At 40.1% G+C, this 26,712-nt stretch overlaps 1 protein-coding gene across 1 annotated transcript; it reads right to left on the bottom strand.

Annotated features, from left to right (window-relative positions):
* Positions 1-1,800: 1,800 nt before the first annotated feature.
* On the bottom strand, positions 1,801-26,042 carry LOC309554801 (uncharacterized protein). The gene is made up of 5 exons (XM_082256505.1): positions 25,962-26,042; positions 14,169-14,259; positions 9,046-9,147; positions 6,220-6,468; positions 1,801-2,705 (listed from the first exon to the last, which is right to left on the bottom strand). Exons 3-5 carry the CDS (start codon positions 9,095-9,097, stop codon positions 1,948-1,950), a joined length of 1,059 nt encoding a protein of 352 aa, XP_082112631.1. The 5' UTR covers positions 9,098-9,147; positions 14,169-14,259; positions 25,962-26,042; the 3' UTR covers positions 1,801-1,947.
* Between the last annotated feature and the right edge of the window lie 670 nt (positions 26,043-26,712).

The raw sequence follows: 26,712 nt of genomic DNA, 5'->3' as shown, positions 1-26,712 counted from the left end.
ACTGTATCATGGCACAGTTATTCGCACTAATCTGTCTGATGTACTACAGTAGTCTGTCTGTATGCTTTTAAAGGACCTGGAGTATTTCATGTACCCAGTCCCTTTCATGTGATTTTAAATTGTTGTGTATGATATGAAATAAACTTTTTGAATTTTTACTCTAAAACCTTTTTTCATGGTGTGCATGCTGTAATAAACCCCAATTGGGAACCAATGTTTTCCTTTGCTATATATTTTTAGGGGGACAGCATGACACACAAATTCTATGCCACCCTACACACACTTCTTTCCTGTATTACAATCTAAAAGTGAGATAGAGATGTAAGTGTTTTAACCAGCATCTGTGCAAAACTGGTTAGATGGATAGACTGACCCTTCAAGTAACATTATGCCTATATAGTGAAAATAATATTCAGCAGAAATGTGGACATAATGTTTACATAAGCATTGCATGACAAAACATGCTTGTAGGCTCAACCCCGAGGCTTTAGCTAGAAAAAATACAGAAACCTTATAAAAACATTATTGTGCAGTTTGTAAATGATTTATTTTGCACATCGCAAAAAAACTCCAAAATGATCCCCTACCGAATACACCTTTTTAAGTCAAAGTCATAATTTGTTCTGCTACATAATTTAGGTGTCGGGAAAACGGATAGTATTTACTACATCATTAATGCATGTGTTGATTTATTTTAGTATTTCTCATTTATTGAGAGTAGAAAATGCTGACAATATAAAGTGCAAAATGTTAAAGAAACTAATAAACATCGCTTACAACTGTCATGTACAAAGTAGGACAAGTCTAGGGAAAAAGCTATCAGCATGTTTGGTCTGGCCATTTTTAAGACTAATTCAAATACAATTTATTTATTCACTCTTAAATATAAATGTATGTGCCAGAATTGACTTCTGCTAAATCTCCTACATAGGAACAGCGTATCTCCTACATAAGAACAGTGTATTCAATATACATAAGGGGTGCATAATATCTGTATGTAATATGCAATATGAATGCTAAAAATGTATATTAAACACCAATTGAAACATTAGTTTAAAGCAAATGTGTACTTTGCACATGCAAGGCAAAGCAACAGATTTATTTAATCCTTACTCCTGAGCAATGTGTACCTACCTTTCATTTACTTCCCTCATCACCAGTGAGAAAAGGAAGCCTTGGGGTCTGAGCCTTTTTAGTCTCCTTGATCTATTTATTTACCCCAAGATGCAGTACTGGGCCAATCACACCAGTGTAGTCACATAAGAGGAAGGCAACTGAACTACATAAACAAATTTCGATGAACCTCTTTATGGGACCTTTTTTCACGGCAAGCAATATAATCAAGAAAACATGTCTTATATAAAAATACAATTTTTATTAATCAAATATATATGCTCCTCAATACTTGGAAGTACAACATATTTTCTTCACTTCTGGCAGCTGGAGCATTGTGGGAGTGAAGTAAAGTCGAAAGGGTATGGAAAAAATTCTGTTGCTTTTTCCTGCATGAGCAGAGCACAGGCTTGTTTTAAGTTAAAATAATTGTGTCAATATAGACCCATGTAAAAAATATCTCAGGTGAAAAAAGTTATGTTCCCATATGGAATTGCTGGGAAACAAAAGGGTCTTCCATTAAAAGAATACTCATAATAGAGTAAAGAGGTCCAGCAATTTCCCCCTCTGGACTACCTAAGACTACTTAATTAAAGGTACCTCTACTCATCAATCAGCTTGTAATGTGCTACCACAAGCTGAAGATTATTAATTGTCTTTGCATACCAGTAAGAACGCCTGTCTTGCTTACAGTTTTATCTCGCCTAAGTGGCATACTCATTACATCAGGAACACTAAAAAATTGTATTCACTGGTTACAGTCCAAGCTTTGTTAGAGAGGTTCAGAATTTTGATCAATGTCATTTTCTAATTCAGGAGGATGATTTCTCCCACTTAACATTCTGCATTGCCTGCTTCTGACCTGACTTGGTAAATAAAGGAATTAGCCAGGCAGACTCCACTGTCTCCCCGTTTCTTCTTCTTCCAAGATTTAGAAGTGTGACAGTTCCTCTTGAACCCTACTACCAGTGATGCACTGATCGGTACTAAGCAGAAGGCAGTGCTGAATGCTAGTAAACAAACAATCAAGATATCTCTACTCCCATTTAAAATAAAGTTAATCAAGTGCAAAACATAGGGTATTTCACAGCCTAAAATAAGCACTGATGTTAAAATGACCCCCAACGGAGAGGGGTAACGATACATTTTCCTTCGTAAAGTTAAATTACTTGCAGCAGAGCTTGATACTGGGCTCATCAAGTCAAGTTCTATGTAGATCTTCAAAGCAAGTGAAAAGAAGAAAAGAGAAATTGCCGATGTGATATACAAAGATGGAAGCCATTTAGAAACACTTTGAAATAAAAGGTTCTGTGGGGACTTGTGGGCTGTTACGGTGATAACATAAAAAGTAAGAGAAGAACACAAATACTTCACTGGTGATAACAGTAAAATGAAAGAATAGAGAAATCCCCAAAGTCTCTCTTTTTGCCATAAAAGTTCTGACTCTTGTATTGCGTAGATGATCAAAGGAACAGCAAAATTTCCACAAAATGCCAGGAACGTCAGTAGATTCCCAGATGTTAGAAGTAGTAGTGGTACCGCAGTATCTGAACTGTTTCCTTCAAGTCTGTTCTTTTCCTTAGCCGCTGTTTCTGGAGAACAAAATGTATAATGGTTTGTACATTATTTCTGTCTTTATTGTTAATTGTTTTTTATATGTTATTTGTTATGTCTTGTCCTTTTTTACATATCTTCCAATTTCTCCTGTCTTTAAAAGCATTTTGTTTACAGCTCTCAATAGCATAAGCCAAACTTCCACATAAGTGAATTAGAGCAGTGGTTGACCCCTCCCCCAACTCTTTGAAAGCTTTCTTTGAGAAAACTGCTTCTGTGCTTTGGGAATCCATTGCCATGATATTTATTTTTTTTTAAATATTAATATTTATAGAACAACAGAAGTGAACAGCACTTAGGTCACTTTCACACTTGTGCGACTTGTCCTGTGACTTGGGACTGCAAAGTCTCATGACAAGTCGTACCCCATGATTTCTAAAGAGTACCGTTCATATCTGTGCAATTTCAAATCACAGCGACTTCAAAGTAGTCCCTGCACTACTTTGGTCCAACTTTGATACGACTTGAGGTCCATAGATTACACAGGAATTGCTTCGAGTCACATCAAAGTCGCGCATCAAACTCGCACAAGTGTGAAAGGGGCCTCAATGAGTGCCATTTGATGTTTGTCAATGAGGATAAGCCTAATATATACAGGTCCCTCTCAAAAAATTAGCATATTGTGATAAAGTTCATTATTTTCTGTAATGTACTGATAAACATTAGACTTTCATATATTTTAGATTCATTACACACAACTGAAGTAGTGCAAGCCTTTTATTGTTTTAATATTGATGATTTTGGCATACAGCTCATGAAAACCCAAAATTCCTATCTAAAAAAATTAGCATATCATGAAAAGGTTCTCTAAACGAGCTATTAACCTAATCATCTGAATCAACTAATTAACTCTAAACACCTGCAAAAGATTCCTGAGGCTTTTAAAAACTCCCAGCCTGGTTCATTACTCAAAACCGCAATCATGGGTAAGACTGCCGACCTGACTGCTGTCCAGAAGGCCATCATTGACACCCTCAAGCAAGAGGGTAAGACACAGAAAGAAATTTCTGAACGAATAGGCTGTTCCCAGAGTGCTGTATCAAGGCACCTCAGTGGGAAGTCTGTGGGAAGGAAAAAGTGTGGCAGAAAACGCTGCACAATGAGAAGAGGTGACCGGACCCTGAGGAAGATTGTGGAGAAGGACCGATTCCAGACCTTGGGGGACCTGCGGAAGCAGTGGACTGAGTCTGGAGTAGAAACATCTAGAGCCACCGTGTACAGGCGTGTGCAGGAAATGGGCTACAGGTGCCGCATTCCCCAGGTCAAGCCACTTTTGAACCAGAAACAGCGGCAGAAGCGCCTGACCTGGGCTACAGAGAAGCAGCACTGGACTGTTGCTCAGTGGTCCAAGGTACTTTTTTCGGATGAAAGCAAATTTTGCATGTCATTCGGAAATCAAGGTGCCAGAGTCTGGAGGAAGACTGGGGAGAGGGAAATGCCAAAATGCCTGAAGTCCAGTGTCAAGTACCCACAGTCAGTGATGGTCTGGGGTGCCATGTCAGCTGCTGGTGTTGGAACACTGTGTTTTATCAAGGGCAGGGTCAATGCAGCTAGCTATCAGGAGATTTTGGAGCACTTCATGCTTCCATCTGCTGAAAAGCTTTATGGAGATGAAGATTTCATATTTCAGCACGACCTGGCACCTGCTCACAGTGGCAAAACCACTGATAAATGGTTTACTGACCATGGTATTACTGTGCTCAATTGGCCTGCCAACTCTCCTGACCTGAACCCCATAGAGAATCTGTGGGATGTTGTGAAGAGAAAGTTGAGAGACGCAAGACCCAACACTCTGGATGAGCTCAAGGCCGCTATCGAAGCATCCTGGGCCTCCATAACACCTCAGCAGTGCCACAGGCTGATTGCCTCCATGCCACGCCGCATTGAAGCAGTCATTTCTGCAAAAGGATTCCCGACCAAGTATTGAGTGCATAACTGAACATATTTATTTGAAGGTTGACTTTGTATTAAAAACACTTTTTTTTTATTGGTCGGATGAAATATGCTAATTTTTTGAGATAGGAATTTTGGTTTTTCATGAGCTGTATGCCAAAATCATCAATATTAAAACAATAAAAGGCTTGCACTACTTCAGTTGTGTGTAATGAATCTAAAATATATGAAAGTCTTATGTTTATCAGTACATTACAGAAAATAATGAACTTTATCACAATATGCTAATTTTTTGAGAGGGACCTGTATAAAACATCTGCTTAAAAAAAAATTATCAAATTAAAACTGAACTCCACCCTTACCTTCCACAGCTGGACATGCTCTATACCTGTACTGAAATTGCTTATTTTGATTTCACTGCACATGGTAAGTTTACCAAGATGTGAATTAGAAGCTCCAGAAAGTCATACAGAGCTCCGTTTCCTGGTTGGAGGACAACCAGCATCATGTACCCCTTTCCTCTCCTTTCTTATTATCCCTGCCATTATTGTTATAAATTGGATTTCAGTTCTCACAGCCATGGAGGATCATTTTCATATGTGGACATTACCACAGCTTCCTGTTTTTAGAAAGCTATGTAAAGCACCCTGCCAACCTTTTTTACCAACCATGATCTGCCCGCATGGCGTAGATAAGTACAAAAGTCTATTAAGGATATCACTAGGTCTAAAATAAGACATATATAATGAAAACATAAAGGTTGTATTTAATAATTACTTCATCATTTTATTAGCATGTTGATGAGGGGCTAAATGAGAGAAATCTTAGTGTGTATAGCCAGCATTATGTTACAAGTTTCTACATTGCCAATACATTTTTTTTTTACAAAGAGTACACTGACCCTTAGAGGAATGTATGTCATGACACAAAAGCATATATGTTTCTATGTGCATAGTTTTTTCACTTTCTGACAACCATCTTTAAATTATTACTGAAGTCAACGGCGGTTTTCAGCTCCAAGACAATACACCAACCTATTCTTATCCTACTGATTGACTCTCCCTGTCTTATTTTTAGTTTGAACAGGTGGAACATGAAGGCCATCTTCCAACTTTGGTCAATACACCCAATGTTCTTTTTCTTTACATCTTAACGTGATCTGTGTTTTACCCTTACATGGCAAAGCAAAAGGTTTACTGTATTGGAGCTGAACAGCATGGTGGGTAAAAGGAGGTAAGTATATACTGCTGGTGATTAAAGAAAACCTGTTGTTTTGTGTTTTATCAAAGTAAACACCTTCAAATGTTACCCACAATTCCTCATCAAATGAATAACTATACAGGACTCTGTTGAAACCTGGACTTGAATATTAGTTTTCAAGTTGCCCCTGAATACAGGGTCAGATGTCGGAGTAAGGGCATTGCTGCATAGACTGCGTACTACCAGCCTGGAACAATAACAATCAAGGTTGCGTTTGATATCTTTACTATTTACTTTTTTGATAGTGTGAATCCCTGGAAGTCTTTTGAAGGTGTTTACTTCCAAAGTGCACTTTGCCTTTACAATAACCCAGCTGTAGTATACCTTGTGACTTCTTACCATTGTCTGATGCTTCGCCTGAGGGGTCATATGCAACCTGGCTGATCTGTAGTAGCAGGTAGCTATTGATAAGGATAAAAGCTGCAAGAGCTTGAAGGGGATATATCTGGCTTCTTGTAGCTTGCAGGAAATGTTTCGCTGAAGTACCACCAGGGGAAAGATCATCTGAAGACTGGCCAACTCTCAGAATAGCGGAGACCGTGAAGATAACCAACACTGTTACCGACAGTGCTATCAAAACCTGTACAACTTTCCACAGAAAACTCACGTTAGTTATTGATCGTTATGGGCAAAATGTCAATTTTTGTAGTGCTCCACTGAACAGAAGTAAGCTTATCACTGCATATATTCATGAATTTTCAATGTATTCTAAAAAGCTCATATCAAGACAAATTTAAATACTTACACTGGTTAAAATTTTGATTGATTTTTAAAATAAATACATAATTGCATCATTTGGCATTTCTTTATATCTGCCTGGAGTGCAATTTTAAGGCTAGTAGGTTTTATCATTTGATTAAGGGGTATGTTTTAGTGTTGGAGGAGGTTACATGGTAACGATTTAAGGTTATGTTCATAATGGGTTAAGGGTTAGGGGTTACATTTCAGGGATAGGATAAGATTTAGCACTCTGGTTGCAGGCAGCTTCAAATGTTAAAATCAGTCTAAAGGTTAGATCTATGCTAGGGAAACACTTTTTCCAAAATGTTTTCGGCATCAAGGCCAACTGCACCAGGCTCTTGGCACCAAAAGACTTTATACCAATGAAAACAGCATATATATATTTTTTTTTTACATAGAAATATAGAAATAGAAAAGTGACGGTAGAAAAAACAGAGTAGTCCATCGTCCTTTTTTTTTCGCATTAACTTTATTGTTCTTATTGTATTACATGTTTGAAGCAATTTACTGTTGACTGTCTCACTACCTCTGCTGGTAGTTTATTCCAAACATCAACTACTCTTTCAGAAAAAAATTACTTTCTAAGATTAGTTATGAACTTTCCTCCAGTTAGTTTGAGGTCATGTCCCCGTGTTTTTGATATTTGGTTTCATATTGAAAAAACTGCCCTCCTGAACCTTATTCAACCCCTTGATGTATTTAAAGGTTTCAACCATGTCTCCCCTTTCTCTTCTTTCCACCAGACTGTACATATTAAGTTCTGGCAGTCGCTCTCGATATGCTTTATCCCCCAAACCTTTCACTATTTATATTCATAGCAATATTTAAAGTGCATAGACCAGACTTTGTCATTAGGAATACTGTCTTTGTACATCGGGAGACTGTCAAATGACATCATCCCTGTTTATAGCGTAACATATATACAGCGTCAAGGAAGTGGACTTTGTTTTGTGGCGTCGCATATGTATTTGTGCTGAGTGCATGCTCCACCATCATGCACTTCCAGCATGGAGACCAAGCTATCACCAGCAACCCCTGGTCTCAGAGAAATGTCGGGTAACCACAGGCCAAATATTGGCCAAATCAGCTGCTACAGTAAACAAAAAAAAAAAAAGCTGACATTCGGTCTGTGTGTACAGCTCCTCGTCTGACAAAAGCCGGTCCCAAGACTGGCTTCTGTCAAACGGGCATGCTGGAAAAGCATCATCCAATTAGCGCTGGCAGCCAATGGCACAGAGGGGAAGATCGCTATACTAACATCATGTGTTAGTACAGCAATCAGTCAGGCTATTTTCATTCAGCCCGCTGGGTTAAATGAAAAAAAAAACGTATTGTGTATACCAGGCTTAACAATTGGGAGCTAGTAAAACTGACCACAATCAGAAGATCACAGTGATAGCTAATCATAATGATCACTAAAGTTAGAAACCAGTCCCTTGAGATTGTATCTCACAAGGGGAAAAGTCAGTGTCAGTGTGTTTAGGAAAAAAAATGCTCTATTGTTTCCTAGCCTTACTGCAGGTATACACATGTGGTATCCTCATACACATTAGGAGTAGTAGAATTTGTTGGGGGTTTTGAGTTTTTTTGGTGGTGGGTTATGGAAATGGCATAAAAATATACAGCTTAATTTAAAAATATTTTTTAGGGCCAGTTTTTTTTTTTAGTGCCGGTTCACACTGGTCGCCTCACAGGTCGCCGCAGGTCGCCTCCCATAGGGAAGCTGCGGACCCGTTCTAATAGGAGCGACACAAGTCGCTCCGACCTAGAAAAAGGGTCCGGAGCTTCTTTGGGGAGACCAGGAGGCGACCGCCATAGACTTCAATGTTATGAAGTCCATGGCGGCCGCTCCGAGGTCGCGGCGCGCTGCTCGCACCGCGATCTCGGAGGTCGCCCCTGCAAGTAGCGTCGCGGTAATGTGAACCGGCGCTTAAATGATTCAATATCAGATATCCAATAATATTTACCACCAAATGATGACCCAATTTGTCCTAAACAAAGATATAATGTACTTGGGGTGCCTCCAAATTTTGGATACTTTTAAGGGGTGCCATGACTGCAAAAAGGTTGAAAAATACTAGTACAAAGGATGAGAGTTTCCAAACAAATAAGACCTGCTTGCATTTGCTATTCATACTAAAAATAAAATCAAGTTTTGGAACCTAGAAGATTACAATTAGGCTCCTACGGAATACCAAACTGCAGTCCCAGTTAGCCCATGGATCTCAATATTATTCCTGTTAGTGCAAACTGTGCCTGCTGAGATGCTCTGCTATTGCGATCTTACCTGAATTATTTGCAGTATTTACAGTGGAAGTAGAGCCTGTTATGTCAGTGCATTGTGGGACATGGGGTCTTAAGAAGCATCTGTAAAAATATGTCAGTTTGTGTCAATGTGTAAATACCATTATAGGAACAACATACCTGAAGTTAAACGGCTGGGCCTAATAAGGTCCATCTCTCCTATACAGGTCATTTCTAGGTAGCTGTGTACCAGCCAGCTAAAAGGAAGATACCAAATTATGCCTGCAACAACAGCATCAAGAGTATATTAGAATAAAATATAGACAGAAAAAGACATATGTGTCTCCATAACTGTTAAAGCTACACCAAAATATTACTTGAATGGAAGGGTAAGACCCATGTCAGTGTAGTTGTTGCTGTCCTGTTGGGGAAATTTCCATTTGCTTCAAGTCCAGAAGATGCAACAGGAAGTAGAGAGAAACTCTACAAGTGAGATTGTTGTCTTCAGAAAAGATATTCCCATTCGTAGATTTTCCCTCACCTCCTGTTACAGTGACTAAGTGACTATGCTAACATTTTAGATTTCCCATCACTTTTTGTTTTAGTAACATGCCTGACCAGGACAAATATAAAGGGTGAGTCTACCTAGCAGGGACACAGATAGCAATAGTAAGAAAAATACTGCAGCATCAACGGATATATAAAGCTGAACCCCGGGAAGAATAAAAAGTGTTAAATGCTTCTTTTTGTCTATGGAGAACATTAAAAAAGTTTTTATCTGTTTTAAAATCCCTCCTCTCTCCTGCTTACGCTCTGTATTGTAATTGGGCCTTTGGCATCTCCACTTTCAATTATTCAGGTCTACTGGTCTTGTATGTGATGATGCCATAGTGCGAAGGATAGAGCACCAAAGAGAAAGGGCTTTGAGGGAAAGGTCACACAGAGGACCCTGCAAGCGTGAGGGATAAATTATTCAGCTTCAGCTTTACCCCTTTCCTGACCAGGCCATTTCTTGCGATATGGCACTGCATTACGTTACTTGACAATTGCGCAGTCGTGCGACACTGTACGCAAAGAAAACTTTCTTCCCACAAATAGAGCCTTATTTTGGTGGTATATGATCACCTTGGGGGTTTTTTATTTTTTGCGCTATAAACAAAAACCGACCGACACGTTTAAAAAAATAACATTATTTTTTACTTTCTGCTGTAAAACATATCCAATAAAAAAAATATAAAAAATCTAATTTCTTCATCAGTTTAGGCCAATATGTATTCTGCTACATATACGAGGTAAATAAAAAAGAGTGTACAGCTTGTATAACAGTGTAAATTTGCTGTAAGTACACCCCTAAGTAAAAATGTCCAATCTGGGCCCAATTAGCCATTTCCCCTCCCCGGTGTCATGTGGTTTGTTAGTGTTACAAGGTCTCAGGTATGAATGGGGAGCAGGTGTGTTAAATTTGGTGTTATCGCTCTCACTCTCTCATACTGGTCACTGGAAGTTCAACATGGTACCCCATGGCAAAAAACTCTCTGAGGATCTGAAAAAAAGAATTGCCAAGACCCTGAAACTGAGATGCAGCACAGAGGCCAAGACCATACAGCAGTTTAAAAGGACAGGTTCCACTCAGAACAGACCTCGCCATGGTCAAACAGAAAAGCTGAGTGCATGTACTTAGCGTCATATCCATAGGTTGCCTTCGGGAAATAGACCTATGAGTGCTGCCAGCATTGCTGCAGAGGCTGAAGGGGTAGGGTGGTCAGCCTGTCAGTGCTCAGACCATACGCTGCACACTTCATTTAATTGGTCTTCATGGCTGTCATCCCAGAAGGAAGCCTCTTCTAAAGATGATGCACAAGAAAGCCCGCAAATAGTTTGCTGAAGACATACAGACTAAGGACATGGACTACTGGAACCATGTCCTGTGGTCTAATGAGACCAAGATAAACTTATTTTGTTCAGATGGTGTCAAGCGTGTGTGGTGGTAACCAGGTGAGGAGTACAAAGACAAGTGTGTCTTGCCTACAGTCAAGCATGGTGGTGGGAATGTCATGATCTGGGGCTGCATTAGTCCTCCTGGGACTAGGGAGATACAGTTCATTGAGGGAACCATGAATGCCAACATGTACTGTGACATACTGAAGCAGAGCATGATCCCCTCCCTTCACAGACTGAGCCGCAGGGCAGTATTACAACATAACAACCTCATACACACCTCCAAGACGACCACTGCCTTGATAAAGAAGCTGAGGGTAAAGGTGATGGACTGGCCAAGCATGTCTCCAGACCTAAACCCTATTGAGCATCTGTGAGGCATCCTCAAACAGAAGGTGGAGGAGTGCAAGGTCTCTAACATCCACCAGCTCCGTGATGTCGTCATGGAGGAGTGGAAGAGGACTCCAGTGGCAATCTGTGAAGCTCTGGCGAACTCCATGCCCAAGAGGCTTAAGGCAGTGTTGGAAAAAAATTGTGGCCACACAAAATATTGACACTTTGGGCACAATTTGGATGTTTTACTTAGGGGTGTACTCCCTTTTGTTGCCAGCGGTTTAGACATTAATGGCTGTGTGTTGAGTTATTTTGAGGGGACAGCAAATTTTCAATGTTATACAAGTTGTACACTCACTACTTTACGTTGTAGCAAAGTGTAATTTCTTTAGTGTTGTCACATGAAAAGATATAATAAAATATTTACAAAAATGTGAGGGGTGTACTGAGATACTGTAGATGGGTCCCAGCATGCTGCTTACAGTTCAGAATGTCAACTTCTGTTTATTGCCATAGCAGGTACACATGAAAAAGCTTAAGCAATCAGCCAGCCAGAAAATGGGTGACTTGGCATACTGAACTATACTCCTGAACTATATTCACCCCTTAATGCTTTGGGTCTCCCCTTTATCTTCTTTCCCTTGTTCCACTGACAATTGAAGCGCCAGGAACGAAAGTGAAAATAATTCTCCCCAACAGGACACCAACCAGTAAAAATAAAGGCACATGGGTTCAAACCCTTCTCTACTCTATTCAAAACTGAATAGTAAAAGTTTGGGCTATATATTTTCTTTAATGCCAGCGTCTCATTTTGGAGAAGTTTCCTCTTATTTTCAAAATCTCTTCAAAGTGAGCAGAAATCCATTCTTAGGCAATTGTCATGGGTCCAAAACAGTGGGGTTGCCACCTTTTCATGAGAAAAAAGACTAGCCCTTTTGTCTCTTTATTCCCTAAAAACTCTGGCAACAAGAACCATTTTTGCTGACCAGGCAGCAGCCCTATTAAACAGATGTCCCCTTCCTGAGGATTTCCCCTCATCCCCCTTTCCAGTGCAACTGTAAAATTGTGGACTTCCCATCACTTCCTTTTTGAGTATTAATGGACAGACAGCAATTGTGAATGCACAGACAGGAATACAAACCTGCTCTAACCCTTCATTACTTTATTCAAAACCATCAAAATGCAGATAAGGGCTTCTGACTTTTTTTTTTACTTTTTGATTAGCGTGCTTGGAAATGTACTCAGAAAGTATTAAAGGTAGTAAATCAGCACAACAGCCTGGCAGCTTGAAGAACTGGTGCATAGAAATAAGTCAGGAAAACCCATATTTTTCTTGTAACAGGTCTCATCAACTTTACCAGAAGTTGTCTTTGTGGTCTGTTAGATTAAACATGTTGAAAAAATCAAAACAGTACTGTACAATTTTTTTTATACTAAAGTGTTTGGGCTCTTCTTCAATTTATTGGAACTGCTACTGGAAGTAGATCCATTTGGTTGAGCACCCAAGCTAGTTATCTTGAAAAAGACACATGACTCTTGTGACTGTTTGGTTGGCTACAGTGACTGTTTGGTTGGCAATATCCAGGAACAATACCTAAAGCAGGTGTTTGCTGTGGATGCACCTGATCTTATCACACATCTTGAGAAACAATTCTCTAATGTTTATGGTTTCCTTAAGGCTTCATTTACACTAATGTAATTTCAGATGTGGCTTGAGTTGCATAGAATTGAGTGGCATTTGGAGATCATATTGTTTTCAATGATGCCTGTTCATATCAATGCAACTCAGCACAGCGTGATTTTGGAAAAGTTTTTTTTACTGCTTGCAATTCCAGCATGATTTTAGCCTTGTAGAATATGCACAACACATCCAAGTTGCACTACACAATTACACCAAAAATCTGAGCAAAATTGGTTTGCAGCAGTGTAAACTTAAGCCCCGTACACACGCGTCGAAAATTGGCAGGGAATTTTCGGCCAACGTCCGATCTGACGATTTTTGGCTTATTAGTATGATGCTTCCGACAACCGACTCCGACTTTTCGGCCGAAAAAAAATCTGGTGTGCAGACTATAATATTTTTGTTGGCCGTCAACACAACGGCCGATTTTCGTGCAGTCAGTACAGATTTCGACAGGGAAAAATCTAATGAGCAAGACTGGGCATGCTCAGAGATGAAAGAACACAAAGAAAGCAACCCAACACATGACATCACTTCTGAAGTAGAATTTTGTTGGGCGAGAAAATTCGTGTGCAGTCTAGGCACATTCCAACCAACAAAACACAACTCTGGACAAAAGACGGACAATCGGTCGGCCGATAATCGTTGCGTGTGTACAGGGCTTACGCCTTAAACATTGTATGTTGCCAACTATTGATACCAGAATTGGTTACAAAAAACAATGGCCTGTCTACTCAACAAGACTTTAACTAAATAGCTCAAGTGGGATTACAGGTAAAAAACTAAATACATACTGTATTTGAAAAACTATTTTACCTAATAAAGGACAAACTTAACTCACCATTATTGCAATTTATTACTCACATTTTGTGGCTATCTCCCTCCTGTGGGTGATCAGGTGTGGTGGACTGCTCCCCATATGGCATTACCCCCGGCATTTGCTACGATTCTGAACCCCTGCTGTGTGTATCACATCTAGGTATGGATGGCTCACTAAATGGATTAATAAAGGCTGCACCTATTACACTTATATTTTGATTATTTATTTGTGGTGTGTGTATATATATTCACACACTTCTTGTATTTGTCTTTTTAGTTGGAAAGCATCACCTGTGCTTATTCTGAAGAAGCCACTTTGGTGAAACCGGTCAATTAAATCATGGTTATTTGCTGTTTTTAATATATTGATGTGTTTTATTGAATGTTCTTTTTCCTTTTTTGTGAGAAATAAAATGTTGTATATCTTATATATTACATACAATTTCCTTATTCATGTGTGTGGTAGATTTTGGTATAGATTTTGCACCTTAAAAGTCCCTAGTTCCTCCCCTTTGTTTACTTTATTACTCACCAATGGATGGCACTGTGACCTTCACATGTCTGCAGATCCATGCCCTTGTTGGCTTTGGACTTGCCAGTGTTAGTAGTTTGTTGGATATCTGCTAAAAGAAAAATACATTTTGCATTCTTCAGTGTACAAGAAGAAATCAATATTTTTTTTTTCTTTTGGGGGGGGGGGGGAGAAAGGGAGGTTATTAGTAAGGTTTATTTTTGCCATCTTTGTCCCTTTGGGGAACTTTACAATCACTTCCTGCCCCATAGCCAAACAGGAAGTGAAGGGAAATCCCTGAAAATTAGTGGAATCTCTTGGGGACTCCCAGGTCATCAGAACTAGTGTCCCCATTAAAAGATTTCCCCTCTATTACTTTTCTAGGAACAACCCAAAATGTAGGATTTTCTATTATTTTCACTTTTAATGATAATGGTAAACAGGACAATATGAGAGGGTGAATCTTCTTAACGGGGACGCATACAGCAAGACTAACAGGTGTTTTAATCCTTCTCCACTCTATCAAAAACTTAAAACATAAGTTTTAGTTATACTTCAAAATATCCAAAATGCACTGATAACTAAACCTCCTAAGCACATCAACCGTTAAAGGCATAATTAAACCATGATGGAGGCCGGCAGCATTCGCCATATTGTGCAAGTATGGACAGTATACTTGCATTTTATGACATTCTTACCTCTGGCTGTATGTAAAGCTCCCCACACCAACTCTATTCATGACTGTGCCATGTTTTTTTCCTCTTTTTCTGAGTCTCCTGCCTTCTTCTTTCACCCAATGGGAAAGCACTGATGATGTAGCTCCCATGCATGCGTGCTGGTGTTACGTTATCTCCGGCACCCAGCTCCATTCCCGGCATCTGGAGGATGCCAGGAATGGGCCAGGACTGCACACTGTACTGAGCACGTGCTGAAGTCAATGTGCAGATAAAAAAAATGCTAGCAGGTGACTTTGATGCCATATTTTACTTTTAAAGGCTTACTTCCTTATTCAACTATTTTGCCCATACATAGAATAATCTGTACAATTTGGCTATCCCTAAGTAAAAGATGCACTGATAAAAAATGAGAAACATATGTACAGATGTACTGAGAAAAATATGGAAGCTGACCTCCTTCTGAAAATTCTAGCTGCTTGGCTTCCTCTGGCCTCAATATTTTGGATGTTGCTGACCCATAACAAGCATTCAGACTAGAACATTACATTAAAGTTAGAACTCTGAATACCTAAAGTTGTTGCAAAGGCTTATGTTTTTTTTTTTTTGTTTCAATTAAAATAACAGACATGTTATACTTACCTGCTCTGTGCAATAGTAATGCACAGAGCTGCCCTGAACCTCCTCTTCTGGAGTTGCCTGCCGGTGCTCTAGTCTCCTCCTCTTCTTTGAGTGCCCCTATAACAAGCTGCTTGCTTTGGGGGCACTTATGCAGGCATGCTCGCAAGCTGGGCTGTGTGTCTCCATAGACACACACAGCATGCCTTGGCCCCTCTCCTCACTCCCTCCTCACTGAATTTGACTGATAGCAGCAGGAGCCAATTCCAGTACGTTTCGCAGCCCATTTTAGTGTGAACCAGCCCTAAATGTCTATAAAATGAAATATTCCACGTTTGCAAATAAAGCATTGCATCTCATGCCCATAGTTTCCAGTCAGATTCTCTCACTGTGGGACTGTTGGCTCATTAACACCAGCCCCCTTGGGTTGTGCTGGGAAGTGTTACCCAATGCAATACCAATGCATAGACAAGGACATTTACCTTATGATCTATTGTTTCATTTCACACCAAGTTGTTTGTATTATCATGCAATGCTCTGCAACACATTGCAACATGCTGAATTTTGCAACATTTCAATAAAGTAGGAAGCAGTGTAAGGCTTTGTAACAATGCATCACACCAACCCTACACAACACACACCAATGGGCATGCTTTATGCAGAGTGTGAATTGGCCCTGTATGAAAACCAATTTTTCACCCGCTTCTCTAAGCTAAAAAACTTTAGTGATCCAAACACACAAAATAAAACTTTTTTCTTAGTTGAAAAAAATGTTTTAAATATGTTAGAAATTCAGGTTAAAAATGAAAGTCATCTTCTTTTGTAGCTCCCCACCTATTAATAATAAATGTTAAAGAGTATGTAAACCCAACACTTCCTATACCTGATATGTGCCTGCTATACCATGTACTTGTATGAAAAAGTATCCTATCCTCTTTGTATTGCTGCCTTTGTGGGAAATCCCCTGGTGTTCCTGCCAATCACTCGGCTTTCCTACTACTGACCACACTATACATGAGAAAACACCAGGGTTGATTTACTAAATTTGGTGCACTCAGAATCTGGTACAGCTGTGCACAGTAGCAAATCAGCTTCTAACTTCAGCTTGTTTAATTAAAGTTATTGTAAAAACTATTTTTTTTTGTTTGTTTTTTTTTCATTACAAACATGTTATGCTTACCTGCTCTGTGTGGTGGTTTTTCAAAGAGCAGCCTAGATCCTCTTTTGGGATCCCTCGGCTCTCTGGCTGCCCTGGCCTCTCCCTTCTGCCGAGTGCCCCCACAGCAAGCAGCTTGCTATGGGGGCACCCAAGCTGAGCCACAGCTCTGTGTGTCCATTCAGACACAGAGCAGCTCCGCCCCCTCTCTCTCCTGATTGGCTAATTGACTTTAATTGACAGCAGTGGGAGCAAATGGCTGTGACACTGCTGTGTCTCAGCAATCAGAAGGGAGAGCACATCCCTGGATAGAGATGGGGCTCAGGTGGGTATTAGGGGGGCCGAGGGAGGTTGTTGCACACATAAGATTTTATGTGACAGGCATGGACTTTTTCTTCTTGTTTAGCCAGGGGAAGGCTGGCAGACTTAGGCCTGGGGGGGCAAGTCCAGTCAAGTGGCCCATTAAACCACCGAATCAGCTCACCATCCATGTCCACCTGGTTTTATAATGGAGATTAATGTTATGAAGCAAGATAAATATGATACAATGTGGTAACATAATTTAATGTTAAAAGAAACAAAGGCGGTTTAAGAAAAAAAATGCATCAGTGCAGCCTCACCATTGCCCATCAGTGCAGCTTCACCAGTACCTATCAATGCAGCCTGATCAGTGCCCATAAATGCAGACTCACCAGTGCCCATCAATGCAGCCTTACTATTGCCCATCAATGCAGCTTCACCGTGCCCATCAGCTCAGCCTCATCAATCCCCGTCAATGCAGCCTGATCAGTGCCCATCAATGCAACCTGATCAGTGCCCATCAATGAAGCCTCATAAGTGCCCATCAGTGCAGCCTGATCTGTGTCCATCATTGCAGCCTCACCAGTGCCCATCAGTGCAGCCTCATCAGTGCCCATCAATTCATCCTCACCAGAGCCCATCAGGTCAGCCCCATAAGGTCAGCCTGATTAGTGCCTCTCAGTGCAGCCTGATTAGTGCCCATCAATGCAGCCTGATTAGTGTCCATCCAATGCAGCCTCACCTGTGCCCATCCAATGCAGCCTGATTAGTGCCCATCCAATGCAGCCTCACCAGTGCCAATTCAATGCAGAACGAGGAGAGCCGCTGGATTACACAAAGCGGAGATCTCCCTCTTCCCTCTCTTAGTGAAGATAAATTTATACACTTCCATGTGGTACCATTTTCATTGTTCTATCGTACTTTGTCAAGGTTACGAGGCATCATGTTCATCAGATACCTCCCTTCCTTGTAGGCGAATATACTCGTCTGTGTATATTATACTGTATAAATCTTTATTAAGAAATATCTTGAAAACTTTAGCCAACCAACACCTTTATCATCTGTTTTCTAATTCATCTAATCAAAATATGTAAGAATTAGCACAATTTATATTTCCCAAAATTTGAAGACCAGTGAAAACCTGGAAGCTGATTGGCTTCTATGCATATCTGCACCAGATTTTGTACCAGTTTCTCTAGCTGTGCTGGGAATTTAGTGTGCTCTCCACCAAAGACCAGACTTGTCCTGACAATCCCCCCCCCCCCCCCAACTATACAGCCTTTTACTGGGAAGGTCTGTGTACTGCTGCTTCTCCTCCCCTAGCTCTTATGCTACTGAGAACAGAGGGAATGTGTTCACTTATAAAAAAGGAAAAAAAGGTATTTATGATGATTTTTTATATCTATACAAAAATGTTTTGCCTTTCATTTCTATTTTAAACTGAATGGGTTGTTTTACAAGGTGATCGTTTACAAAAATTTTAAGTCTGAGAAAAAACATTGTAAGAAAGTACAAGATACTCACCTTTCATCACAGCTTCTAGAGAGCTCAAAATTTGGCAAGGGTGATATCTCCCTTTCTGAGCTTTCTCCCAGGATCCTAGAAAAATTGAGGATCCCAAATCTCCCAAGAAGTCTGTTCACACAGTGCTGTAGGAAGTGCAAATGTAATTTGGGCTCCTCTGAGTTTAATTAATTCTTTGAGAAAGCCCAGTTCTGTCATCCCCTATTGCAGTGATGGCAAACCTTGGCACCCCAGATGTTTTGGAACTACATTTCCAATGATGCTCCTGCACTCTGCAGTGTAGTTAAGAATTATGGGAAATGTAGTTCCAAAACATCTGGGGTGCCAAGGTTCACCATCACTGCCCTATAGAAAACATCTGGAAGCTGGGAAGGCAATAAAAAAGTCTGCTCCTTGCAAAATCAAGTGATATTTTGACAAAATAAAGCAATGCAGGCAATCACATTTTAGGCCCTATTCATAACTGAGTGTTTTGTAGCTTGAAGCTCCAAATCACTCAGCATCCAAAATTTCAAGGTTTTCAATTGTACCTATTCACACCTAAGCATAGTGTCGCTTGAGGCGTAAAGTATGTAGCTTGAAAAATACATGAGCTTCTTTTGAGCTTAACCTTCAAGCATTTTTTATATTTTTTATATTTCAATATGAGCGCCTGAAAAAAAAAAAAAAACGAATAAACAAGTGTGAAAAAGCAAGAAAACACACATATAGTGATTTTTTTCCTGGTAACTAACTATTGGTTAAAAATTATTTAACCACTTGCCGACCGCCGCACGACTATTTACGGCGGCGGTCAGCCCCTCACAGGCAAAGCGGCGTAGGTCTACGTCGCTAGCCTGTGAGGCTCTGGGGAGCGAGCGCGCGCCGCCGCAGGCGCGCTCCCGCTCGGTCACGGACCCCCCCCCCCCCGTGCGTGTGCTCGGCGGACCCGGTGTCCGCCGGACACTCGCGATCGTCCGTTACACCGGGAAAAAGGCAGGCGGCTAATGTAAACAAAGCCGCCTGTCATTCTTCCCTGTGTAAGAATGGAGATCATATGGTTCTGCTATGTAGGACCGTTGATCTCTGTTTTTACACCAGTAGCCACATGCAATCACAATAAGAAACACGCCCCTAGGGACACACTTAACCCCTCCCTCTCAAAAAAAAAGTTAACCCCTTCACTGCCAGTGTCATTTTTACAGTAACAGTGCATATGTATAGCACTGATTACTGTAGTAATGTCACTGGTAACCCCAAAAGTGTCAAAAATGTCAGTGAAGGGTCCGATCTGTCCGCCGCAATGTCGCAGTCCCGCAAAAAAAAATCGCAGATCGCCGCCATTACTCGTTAAAAAAAATAACAACAAAAATGACAAAAATCTTTCCCTTAGTTAGTAAACGCAATAACTTTTGCGCAAACCTATCAAAATACGCTTTTTGCAATTTTCTTTTACCAAACATATGTAGCATAAAACAAATTGGCCTAAAATGTTAAAAAAATTTGATTTTTACATTTTTTGGGGGGAATTTCATATAAAAAAATGTGAAAAATATTGTTATTTTTGCAAAATTGTCACTCTTTTTTTGTTTATAGCGCATGATCAAAAAATCACACAGGTGATCAAATACCACCAAAAGAAAGCTCTGTTTGTGGGAAAAAAAGGACGTCAAATTCGTTTAGGTACAGCATCGCACGGCCGCGCAATTGTCCGTTAAAGTCACGCAGTGCCGAATCGCAAAATAGGCCCTGGTCAGGAAGGGGGTAAAATCTTCCGGGGCTTAAGTGGTTAAATACAACACAAGCCTCAGATATGCACAGAAATGCCTGTACTGTAGAAACAATAAAAAAAAAATTAAAAAAGGGTTCAAAACAACCAAAGACATTCAGCTGAAGTGTGAATGCAGGCTGGACATACCCCTTGATAAAAGAACGAAGACATCTTGCTATGCAAAGCGAAGGTTTATTTACCACACGTGGGAGAACAATGAAAGGAAGTGATCGTTCTGACTCTATGCCAGATATACACTGCTCATTATGATCCAAAGACATGAGCTGATATTATGTAACATATTGCAGAGCCAATGAGATATACTGTACATATTAAACATCATTTTTTAAACAACTGTTTTGTCTTCCAGCTGAAGGACACTCATAACAACTGTGGTGATTGATTTTTAGATATGACCATTTGAAAGACAGATTATGCAGGTGTTCTAATTAAACAAAATAACATTGGACCAGATAACCACCCTACAAGAACATAAAGTGAAGGTCATTTAAACTATTATTATAATAAAACAACAGATGTCCATGAAAAGATTAACCACTTCCCGACCAGTCACGTTGACTGTACTGCGGCAAAGCGGCACGATTCCATCCAGCGACGTAGACCTCGCTGGACTCCTCCCCTTGTGGGCGGCACTCGCGCGCCGCCGGAGGCTCGCTCCCGCTGTTTTCAGTCACAGCGGGAGTCGGGCCAGGGGAGGAGCAGCGGCGATCGCCGCTGCTCTTCCCCGATCATCGGGGAATCGAGTCTGGAGATCCGCCCGCTTTGTTTACACGATCTCCTAAGTGACAAACAGTGACAGATTGCAGGATTCAGCATAGCTGAACATGCGATCCGTCCCTGTGTCACTCAGTCACCTCCCCCCACACACGTCAGTAAGCACCAGGCATACATTAACCCCTCCCTCTCCAATAAAATTAACCCCTTCCCTGCCAGTGTCATTGTTACAGTAACAGTGCATATTTATAGCACTGATTACTGTAGTAATGTCACTGGTACCCCCAAAAGTGTCAAAAATGTCAGTCAAGGGTCCGATCTGTCCGCCGCAATGTCGCAGTCCCGCAAAAAAAATTGCAGATCGCCGCCATTACTCGTTAAAAAAAACCCACCAAAAATGACAGAAATCTTTCCCTTAGTTAGTAAACGCAATAACTTTTGCGCAAACCAATCAAAACACGCTTATTGTGATTTTTTTTACCAAACATAGGTAGCAGAAAACAAATTGGCCAAAAATTAAAAAAAATTTAGATTTTTTACTTTTTTTGGGGGGGGAATTTCATATAAAAAAATGTGAAAAATATTGTTATTTTTTCAAAATTTACGCTCTTTTTTTGTTTATAGCGCAAAAAGTAAAAATCGCACAGGTGATCAAATACCACCAAAAGAAAGCTCTGTTTGTTGGAAAAAAAAGGACGTAAATTTCGTTTGGGTACGGCATTGCATGACTGCGCAATTGTCAGTTAAAATCGCACAGTGCCGAATCGCAAAAAGTGGCCTGGACGTAAGACAGCAAAATCCTCCGGTGGTAAAGTGGTTAAATAAGGATGTGACAGTCTTTAGGTTAGAAAATGAAGGTTTCAGTAAAATGGCCATGATAGTTTGAGCAGAAATGTCACTCTTATGTTGGGGGCAAGATCCTTACAAATGCCTATAAGTATCCAGCTTGTACAAAAGCCACATTAGGCCTCAGTAGATGTGGTATGTGATGTTGTGATTCTAACAGCTGTCCTGAGAATATGGTCAGACATACATTACTTTCCAACCCTAGGATGAAGTATTTTGGGTCAAAATAGGAATGTATATGTTTATGTCTATAGAGATGGATTGAGGAAGGAGATGGGTGGTGTTGCACTATTTGCAATGAGACAACCTGTCCATTTACTTCCCCTATGAATGATCGACTGTAAGTGTCTTCTTGTGTCGAAGGCATGAGATTATCACCATATTTGTCCAAAAATGTCTGGACTGGCTATTCTCATCTCTAGTGTGCTTATCCCCTTCAGCAGACAACATTTAATAAAAATAAATGATCCGATAAAATATATACATATTCATGTATATACAGCATGTGTATTTGAATGTATATATATGCCCCCTCTTACAAAATGGCTAAAGGTAGCAACAATTTCTCTAACAATAAAAAATAGTTCAGCTGGTATCATCTGATCAAGTGATGATAATTTCATTATTTTCACAGCAGCAATATTCTTGAAGCAAAGCACAGGAGCTAATCAGTTGTTGTGACTACCGATCCCGTGTTCCTCTTGCTATCTTTCCTCTTTGTGAATATCATCATCTCCATATCCCCCTAATTCTTGTTGTGGTAATGGAACTGGATGGCAAACTCACCTGTGTGAATATCGCCATAGGGAGAAAGACAGGGTGCAAATGATGTGATTTGCTGCTAACATACTGGTTGGAATGCAAATGATCTGGAAGGGTTTTTTTTTTAACTGTAAAACCAGGATATCTACTTTGATGATAATATGTAAATTGATTCAGCGCAACCAAGCCTAAAAATCACACCTTTTTGCAGCGATACACATTGGAACATAGTCACTTCCTATAAATGTATAAAACAACAAGCATTAACCATATAAATCTATTTGTATTACCTGTAATTATATATTTCATTATTAATTTTTAATCGCTTGATTTTGACACTGTATGTATAGCCAACACTTCTAAGGATACCTAAGAGGTTGATTTAGTAAAAGCAAATAGGCTGTTCACTTTGCAAGAGAATTTTGTTGACTTTCATAATCCAAAGACATGCAGGTAAAAATAATTAAATTATTTTTCTTGCAAGTATTATTTCCTTTAAAGTATTATTTTTTGCAATACACCACATTCACTAAACTAAGAGGAAATTCCTTTGCAAAGTGACAAGCCTATTTGCCTTTAGTAATTCAGTTCCATCTTTTTTCTGGACCAGGTAATAATTGTAATGTCATTGGGTAATTTTGCGTACCAGCAGACATCCCTGGAGGAACAGTTGATTGGCTGAAGTATATTTTCTCATAAGATCACTATTATTTCCAACATCATATGATCTTAACACACTCAGAGATGAAAAAATTAAATAATAGATAATAAAAGGTAAAAGTTGCCAAAAAAAGTGAACCAACAAAATATATAAAATCACAAAAGAAAAATGCTCTTCAAATTCAAAAATATGTAAAAATGGAACACAAACCATGAAAAAACATTTGAATGCCAAACCCTCTGTAGAAAGTCTTGTAGGAATTGCACATATATTAGGTACAAATCCTGTTTTTAAAGAATCTTATCCTCAAAGAAATACATATAAATACTGGTCCAAATTATTTACAACAAACAGCTACTTGGCTAATCAGAAGTGCTTAACTAAAAAAAAATGTAAGTATTATCCCACAAAAATGACACATGCAGCAACCTCCAAAACTGTAGAAAAAGACTATAAGTGTACCAAAAAGTTAAAAGTGTACCTAAAATTGCAACAAATATAACTAAAATACTGTAATTGACACATCTAGGCCTTCAATAAGAGAGAATCTCTAACTGGGAACAGTGGAGTTTATGGCTGATTATGTTAGTTTGCACATTTTCTTCATCCATGTACAGTACATATTATTATTATTACAGTATTATTATTATTATTATTATTATACAGGATTTATTTAGCGCCAACAGTTTACGCAGCGTTTTACAACTTGAGGGTAGACAGTACAACTACAATATACTTTAATACAGAAGGAATCAGAGGGCCCTGCTCGTTAGGTATACAAGTAGATATATTTGGTGATATACAATAAAGCTTTTGGGCAGCTCTATATATTTAGTACCAAATCAAGTTTTGAAATCTTGCCTGGGGACAGCAAGAGATGTTTTGTGCTGCCTGCATTTACTTGCAGTTTTCATGTGTTTAAGTGCCGGTTCACACTAATGCGATGCTAGACATTGCATGTGATTCGCACCGTATTGCTGTACAGATCACATGTGATGTCGGCGCAATGCGATTTCAGAAATAAAAAATGTATGGCTGAAATTGCATCACATTCACACCAAAATGATGCAGGACCCTTTTTTTGGTTCACATTGGAATTGGATCTCACCTTTGAGATCCGATTCCTGCACCATTTTACAGTTCACACTGCGATCTGCGAACCAATCTGGGGGTGTCATTAACCCTACATTGACACCCCCAGCGATTCGCAGATCTCAGTGTGAACCACTGTGCGATTCTGGTGTGATGCAGGAACCGGCGCTGATTCGCAGGGTTTCCTGCATCGCACCAGTGTGAACCAGGACTAATATCCAAATCCAAACAGAGATTATTAAAACCACGGGAGTCTTTATCATCCTAAAGCTTAACCTTATGGCCTGACATCCTAGCTAGATAAGATACAAGTCTATCTTCTATTATTGGGTTCCCAACAGATTTTAGCCAAACTGTACGTTTTTTACGTTCTTTCAATCTATAGTAGCTTTAAGATCAATATCCATACATATTAATAATATAATAATAGTTTCTTTATGTCAATTGCCTTTTATTTTAGGTGATATAGACAATAAAAGTGTACTTACTGTGGTCTTGTTAGTTAGGATCACTGTAGATCCCAGGGTCTCCTGAGCTGGGTACAGTCTTTCCATTGTGATACAAGGTGACTCTTGAGAAGAACTGTTGGGCTGACTCATCATCGTCTACTGATCATGATATTTATACAAAGCCTTTATCTCCAACACGTGAAGAACAATAAAGGTCTTGTGTAAATCTGATCAATAATCACTATCAGCATTCCCTAATCCTCATTTAACACACAAAGCAGCTCAGTCTGGGTCATCTGAATGGCGACCACTAAACATCTGGATTTTGAAATTAAATCAAACTGTGATGGGAATAACAGGTAATTTTTTGTGAAACCTGCCCTCAGAAAAGGGATTTACTTAGAGCTCCTGTATGAACCAATTTTCCCAAGTCCATATCATTTTTGAGAGTGGAATTTTTGTTTTGCACACTGTGGAAATGTGCACAAGCTGTGGCTTCTGATAGCTTATAGATGCCATAGTTGTGTTTTGACAACACTACAGAGAGCTCTGGGGAGACTGAACCCCAGATTTATTTCTAATGACAAATGAGCACCTCTACTTAGAGGTATTTCATGTTGACTAATTTTGATAAATGCAAATCTAGTAAACTAGATATTCAGGAGCTCATATAAGACTTGACTTGTAGGGTTATATAATTTATTTGCCTAATTTATTTTATTTATTTATTTTATTTCAGGTACTTATATAGCGCTGTCAATTTACGCAGCGCTTTACATATACATTGTACATTCACATCATAATTCAAGCATGCATGTTTGTATATAGGGATGAGTGAACAGTTCGGCCCGAGCATGAGGTCGGGCCGAACATTTGCCTGTTTCGACCGTTCGCCGAACACCTGAATTTGCAAGGTGTTCACCGGTGTTCGCTCCGCCGAACACCCTGCAATTCTGCACCCTGAATGGGAAAAGCTTTGCCTAATCAAGGCTCGGTATAAGCTGGTTGGTAAGGAGCGAGGCCGCAGCGTACTTAACAAACGATGAGTCCTCAGCTGTCAATGGGTTTCGAGTTGAACAAAAAGTGCCAGTTAACAAAAAAAAGTTCCTTTAAATATAGAGCCTAGGGGGGGTCGCCTTAGTCTGCCTGTAATGTGGCGCATCTATAGTGTTTGTTGAAACATTAGCGGATAACTGTGCCTAACAGCCCCCTTAACACCCAGGTCACCTTTGCTCCTTTTTATTAACCTAAGATATGTGAATGACCACTCTCTGGGTAGCATCTGGTCCTCTTCTAAGCTGGTGGGGCTGTGTGGCACCATGCATGAGTAAGCTCAGGAGGAACATCTACTTTCAAGATGGAGGTTTACAGCTTTCTTACTAGGGCCATGGAGAATAGGCTGTACACTCACAGTACCTTAGTGGCTTGAGTGCCAGGTCACACTTGTGCGATGCGGGAAGGCTGCAAATTCGCAGCCTGTTCCTGCATCGCAAACGCACATCTGGCAGTTCACACTGCCATATGCGATACGCTGGGGGTGTCAATGAAATGTTAACGACGCCCCCAGTTTGATCGCATATCGCAGTGCGATCTGACAGTTCGCACAGGATCGGATCGCACAAGTGTGAACCACTGTGCGATCCGATCCTGATGCGGCTGAAAAAATGCCTCATGTGCGACTTTTGTGCGGGTGCAGTGCGAATTTAGCCATACAAAGTGTATGGCTGAATTCGCACTGCACATCCGATCGCATGTAATGAAAGAGCAGTGCGCATCCGATATTACATGCGATCGCCGCACACGCGGAAGTGTGAACCGGCACTTATTGTTCCTTTTTTTTCTGGCACCTTAAGGAAAACCTGTACTTAGAGATAGGGTCCTTTCACACGGCCGCTCCGTGTGAAAGGTCCGCTGCGGGACTTTTTTTTTTTTTTTCCACGGAGCGGATGACATTTCTGTCATCCGCTCCGTGTGCCCGCATATCATCCTATCCGTTTG

The sequence above is a fragment of the Pelophylax lessonae genome, assembly GCF_965119305.1.
Source record: "Pelophylax lessonae genome assembly, chromosome: 4".
Lineage (NCBI taxonomy): Eukaryota > Metazoa > Chordata > Amphibia > Anura > Ranidae > Pelophylax > Pelophylax lessonae.
Note: the sequence above shows the minus strand (reverse complement) of the source record. Positions and strands in the feature narration are given on the sequence as shown.

Excerpts from the sequence above, each read along its gene's own strand:
- LOC309554801 (XM_082256505.1), bottom strand. The coding sequence starts at position 9,097 with ATGACCTGTATAGGAGAGATGGACCTTATTAGGCCCAGCCGTTTAACT. Across the intron at positions 6,469-9,045 it reads GCCCAGCCGTTTAACTTCAG|TTGTACAGGTTTTGATAGCA; the intron begins GTATGTTGTTCC and ends TTCTGTGGAAAG. Across the intron at positions 2,706-6,219 it reads AGGCGAAGCATCAGACAATG|AAACAGCGGCTAAGGAAAAG; the intron begins GTAAGAAGTCAC and ends TTTGTTCTCCAG.